Source organism: Hyperolius riggenbachi, chromosome 9, assembly GCF_040937935.1.
Source record: "Hyperolius riggenbachi isolate aHypRig1 chromosome 9, aHypRig1.pri, whole genome shotgun sequence".
In the NCBI taxonomy this organism is placed as follows: Eukaryota; Metazoa; Chordata; class Amphibia; order Anura; family Hyperoliidae; genus Hyperolius; species Hyperolius riggenbachi.
Genome location: NC_090654.1, coordinates 25,406,553 through 25,412,552, shown reverse-complemented (window position 1 = coordinate 25,412,552; position 6,000 = coordinate 25,406,553). Strand labels below are relative to the sequence as shown.

The 6,000-nt window shown below is 47.8% G+C and overlaps 1 protein-coding gene across 2 annotated transcripts in view; it reads left to right on the top strand.

Moving 5' to 3' along the window:
- The first annotated feature begins 742 nt into the window (after nucleotides 1–742).
- SLC3A2 (solute carrier family 3 member 2) overlaps nucleotides 743–6,000 on the top strand; it is a 29,075-nt gene continuing 23,817 nt past the window's right edge. The window contains exons 1-2 of one of the 2 annotated variants that reach the window (XM_068252180.1): nucleotides 743–999; nucleotides 5,543–5,981. In XM_068252180.1, the coding sequence (XP_068108281.1) occupies nucleotides 5,555–5,981 (427 nt within the window). In that variant the 5' untranslated portion in view covers nucleotides 743–999; nucleotides 5,543–5,554. Of the gene's footprint in view, nucleotides 1,000–5,296; nucleotides 5,406–5,542; nucleotides 5,982–6,000 lie in introns of those variants that run through there. The other variant, XM_068252179.1, reaches the window with a different exon arrangement.

The following is a 6,000-nucleotide window of genomic DNA, read 5'->3' as shown; positions in this document are numbered from 1 at the left end:
GGTGAGGGAAGGGGGGGGAGATTGCCCCCCTTCTCCACCGCTGCTCCCAGCTCTCTCTCTGCTGCGCTGTTCTCCTCCTGCGCTGCGGGGGGGCTCTAAAACCGGACAACTTAATTGTCCGGTTTAGCATGTTTTTTTACACTGGACACAGCGCACAAAAACCGGACTGTCCGGTGTAAAACCGGACACCTAGCAACCCTAGGGAGAGCTGGGAGGAGCCTGCAATTTCTTTCCATACAGTATATACAGCACAGGAAGAGCTGGGAGGAGCCAGCAATGTCCTCCCACACACTATATACAGCACAGGTAGAGCTGGGAGGAGCCAGCAATGTCCTCCCACACACTATATACAGCACAGGTAGAGCTGGGAGGAGCCAGCAATGTCCTCCCATACACTATATACAGCACAGGTAGAGCTGGGAGGAGCCTGCAATGTCCTCCCATACACTATATACAACACAGGGAGAGCTGGGAGGAGCCAGCAACGTCCTTCTATACAGTATATACAGCACAAGGGGATGATGCTGAGCTCAATAAGCAGCGCCATGTGACATAAGGAATACGACAGCAGCCTGACAAAATGGCTTCCCTTCTCCTCACAACAACAGCGCCCCTCCCCCCGCTGTCAGTACAGAGCCCCCCTCGTACCCTCAGCAGACACTTCCGCATGTGACGTCACCGGCCGGCCGGCCGGCCGGCTGTAGGGAGATTCCATTCCACTTAGAGCGGGGGAGGGGGGATATTACTGCAATAGATGAGTTCACCCGTGTGAGCCCCGCACCCTCCTCCACTGTGTGTTCCTCAATTCTATGTAACTCCAGTATATACGGCAGCTGCAGGGAGGTAAGGGATAATAAGGTAAATATTTCACAAGTCTGTAGTCACCCCCAGTGGTGCCCATGGTACAGTCCTCCCACTGCAGTGCAGCGCTGAATGATAACAGGCTCCTAAAGGTGGACGTAGTCAATAAACTTGGCTAAAGTGATACCAATAACATAAGTAAGTATCCTATATGATAAGTCTTTAATGATGGAAAAATACATTGTCAACAGTCACACCAACTGCACATTATTATTTATTTATTCATATAGCAGTGACATCTTCTGCAGCACTTTACAGAGCACATAGTTATGTCACTCACTAGTGTCCTCACAGGAGCTCACACTCTAATCCTATCATAGTCTAATGTCCTACCGTATTATTATTATGTGTTCATATAGCACTGACATCTTCTGCAGCACATTCCAGAGTACATAGTCATGTCACTGACTGTCAACAGAGGAGCTCACAATCTAATCCTCCATAGTTATAGTGTAATGCCCTACCATATTATTATTATGTATCTATATAGCACTGACATCTTCTGCAGCACTTTACAGAGTACATAGTCATGTTACTGACTGTCCTCAGAGGAGCTCACAATCTAATCCTACTATAGTCATAGTCTAATCTCGTATAGGGTTGCCAGGTCGGCTGATGGAGAAAACCGGACAGGGGGTGGAGTTAGGGGCGGAGTCAGAAGCGCACTTTTATGTAGAGTGGGGCTAAGCAATGGGCTTTTTAAAAATGTTTTAATCCTCTAATCCTCCATAGTTATAGTGTAATGCCATACCATATTATTATTATGTATCTATATAGCACTGACATCTTCTGCAGCACATTACAGAGTACATAGCCATGTCACTAACTGTCCTCACCAGTACATGCACATAAGAGACCACTTTTCACCAGTAAATGCACATAATAAGAGACCGCTTTTCACCAGTAAATGCACAAGCATTACACGTAGCAACGTCGGGAAGCGCGGGCTCGGGGGCGGTACTTAAGCTGGCATAACTTACGCCGCGTAAGCTGGCTGGCTGTGCCTTTGACCGACAGCCAGGCAGCGAATCAGCGGTCGCGCAGCGCTGGCGGACGGGTGGCGGGCCTGTTACCCAAAACGGGCTACACTGACTTCATAATCAAACTGTATTTCAATTGCTGTAATCGTGTTGAGAGACAGCAGTAACATAAGGTTTGACAAGCATGATGTGTGACAGCGTGCTGCTTCTATACAACACCCCCCGAGCTTTGTGTCCCCATCTCTCACTATCTTCCTACCTGGGTTAGTTCTGGCCCCTGTAGCAGATCCGAAGTTGAACGCCATACTGCTGGTGACGAGTCCTGCACAGTTTTGCAGAATTACAAACTGCAGGAAAACCCCGCTCCCACCATCAGGAGACAGCCTCACTACAGACACTGCGCATGCGCACACAAGTTAGCGCGGCATGTCGTACATCACCATGTCGCAACTTCGGAGCCGTACAGGCCGCCATGTTGGAGGCGGATCTCAGTATTGTGATGTGATGACAAACAGGGGCGGTGCCATATCCACAGTAGTGCTTCCCGAATCCCTATTGCTAATCGGGCAGAATGATCTCTGTGACTCCGAAACGGCTGATGAACGGATGTTTCGGAGTTACTGGCGGCAAGTGGCAAAAGGCATAAAACCGGACATCTTAATTGTCCGGTTTAACATGCCTTTTTGGACAGGACACAGCGGCCAAAAACCGGACTGTCCGGTCTAAAACCGGACACCTGGCAACCCTAATCTCGTACCATATTATTATTATGTATTTATATAGCACTGACATCTTCTGCAGCACGTTACAGAGTACATAGTCATGTCACTGACTGTCCTCAGAGGAGCTCACAATCTAATCCCCCATAGTTATAGTCTAATGTCTTCCCATATTATTATTATGCATTTATATAGCACTGCCATCTTCTGCAGCACTTTACAGAGTACATAGTCATGTCACTGACTGTCCTCAGAGGAGCTCACAATCTAATCCCAATATAGTCATAGTCTAATGTCCTACCATATTATTATTATTATGTATTTATATAGCTCTGACATCTTCTGCAGCACATTACAGAGTACAAAGTCATGTCACTGACTGTCCTCAGAGGAGCTCACAATCTAATCCCTATCATAGTCATAGTCTAATGTCCTCCCATATAATTATTATGCATTTAAATAGCACTGACATCTTCTGCAGCACTTTACAAAGGACATAGTCCTGTCACTGACTGTCCAGTTTTTGGCCAATCACGATTCAGAATTCTGAAAAGTTTGCTGCAGCACGGGTTCGTCAGTCCATCTGCACAGCAGGCTCCCTGCCATTGTGCTGTTGTGTAATCTGACCATGCTCCGACATCATTGATTTATCGTAACCTGTTGAGGATCGCTCTCTCTCTTTTTTTTTTTTTTTTTTACAAAGTTGATGAAGTGTATGTACAGAGTATGGGACTATTTTAAAATGTTACGACCAGTTCGCAGGTGCATTAAACACAGCATTTGCGGCCGCTCAAATTCTGTCAATGGCACTGGCTTTTCTAGTTATTCGCGTAAACACTGGGTTCGATTCTGTTGTTTTCTCTCGTTCTGGACGTTTCAGGTAGCGTCTAGGATTGGCTATGTTCAGCACTCCTGTGTCCGCTTGGGGGCTTAAAACATAACACGACAACCAAATGACGGGAATCGATGGTGGGAAATGTTTAGCATGGTTAAACACGATGCTGCCAAAAGTCTGAAGCTGCCCGAGGTGGGCTAAAAAAAATGAAAAAAAAGTAGGCTACCTGATCCGAGGGAGCTGAGCGGATCAGGTAGCTGCAAAAATCGCCTCTCCTGTGGGTCGCACTGGCCCACTTTAAGATGAATTCTCTCATCCAGCATGCAGGGAGGTGGGGGAGCAGCAGGGGGCATGGCCAAGGAAAGAGAGCTGCCCAATGGCAGCTCTGGAGATCCTGTAAGAACACCCCTGGCGGGTGTTTTGAACAGGGAACCCCTCTCCCCTGTGTTTACCTCTGAGATGGCGACAAAATCTGGGGGGGCTATAGCGCGGCGATGGTGGGGGCACACAAACATGTCATGAGGCAGAGAACATGCCTCTGTGTCTCATCTGCCTGCCTCGGGTTCTCTTTAAAGGAGAACTGTAGTGAGAGGGATATGGAGGCTGCCATATTTATTTCATTTTAAGCAATACCAGTTGCCTGGCAGCCCTGATGGTCTATTTGCCTAAAGAAGTGTCTGAATCACACCAGAAACCAGCATGCAGCTAATCTTGTCATATCTGTCTACATTGGTCAGAAACACCTGATCTGCTGCATGCTTGTTCAGGGCCTATGGCTGAAAGTATTAGAGGCAGAGGATTAGCTGAATAGCCAGGCAACTGGTATTGCTTAAAAGGAAATAAATATGGCAGCCTCCATATATCTCTCACTACAGTTCTCCTTTAAGGTGGCCATAAATCTGTCGACTTGGCTGATCGACCATCAGATTCGATAATTATTATTGAATCGAATAAAACCAGGTATAAATTGGTTGCATGTCTCGATTGGACATGCTGAAAAATCTCGGGTCGACATGCTAACCAGGTGCGCGGCGGTAACTGCGTGCAATAATCCCCAACAACGAACGTGACTGAAACCCCCGTCTGCGTCCCCCTAAATAAAGTCGGGGGCGAATGAGGAAAAAGCGTGCGGAGACAGCGTTTGAAGCCAGGCAATTAACGTATTAATGCACGGGCACCAGCGGGTGAATCTACATTTGAGGGGAGACCCCTGGGAGCGGCAAGGCGGCGTCACTATGGTGATTCCTTAAAGATTTCATGCCGAAATCGATCGGGCATGGGCCTGCGGTTTATGGCGGCCAACAGATCCCTTTCTGATCAGATTCGATCAGAGAGAGATTTGGTCCATTGGCCACCAAAATCGCTCAATGTAATCGCTCAAACCTTTAAAGGGGTTCTTTCGCGAAAAAAGTAGGCAGTTAAAAAATGTGACAGATGACAGGTTGTGGGCCAGTCCATCTTTTTTTTCTCAGGGCTTTCTTTGTTTTCAACAGCATTTCCTGAACAGCAGTTTAACTGCCAAAATAGCAAGATACCAGCCGGCCTCCCTAATCACTTGATCACTATTATGTCAGTTAGATTTTGCAACTGTTGTTCAGGAAATGCTGTTGAAAACAAAGAAAGCCCTGAGAATCCCCCTTAAAAAGATGGACTGGCCCAAAACCTGTCATCTGTCACATTTTTTAACTGCCTACTCCCCCCCCCCCCCCCCCCCCCAAAGAACCCCTTTAAACTGTTGTTTTTTTCTACTGTATCTCTTTTGTCTTTTTTTTCCCCTTTTTTTTTCTCCATGTGTGCCCATGACAACACTCACATCTGTTCCCCCTTAAAAGAGAAGCAGGGGGCGGTTCCTGCAGTAAAAGGGGAGGGGCAGGGATCTGTGTAATAGGAGATTCTCAGGAATATACTGCAAGGCATTGTTGTACGGCTGCCCAGAACACAGCAGAGCTTCCACCAAGACAAACACTGACGCCTGGACTCAGCAACTGACAAAACACTCCAATACACTAAGTATGAACCGCCTCCGTTTTTTTCCATAAATGTTGTGATTTTTGGACTTATTTTTTCAAAAATAATTTTTGGTCTTTTGTTTATCATTTTGATTGATTGGTTGATTTCTGTTTATTACCTTTCTTGATCGTTTTTAGGCACCCTTCAGCATGACACAAGACACAGCCCTAGACATGAAGGATGTGGAGTTAAATGAGATCGACCCGGAGAAGCAGCCGATGGCGGCGGATATCGGGGACCCCCCTGTTGGAGGAGGCGAGAAGAACGGTGTTGTGAAGGTGAAGCTGGAGGACGAAGACAATGACACCCGGGCCCAGAAGTTCACTGGCCTGTCCAAAGAAGAGCTGCTGAAGGTGGCCGGCACCCCGGGGTGGGTGAGGGTCCGCTGGGCGCTGCTCGTCCTGTTCTGGCTCGGCTGGGCAGGCATGCTGGCCGGGGCCGTGGTCATCATCGTCCAAGCCCCCCGCTGCCGTCCTCTCCCTGCAACTGAATGGTGGAACAAGGGACCCCTTTACCAGCTGGGAGACCCCGAGACCTTCAAAGACTCCAACAACGACGGGGTCGGAGATATTCCTGGTAAGTGAAATAATGTGTT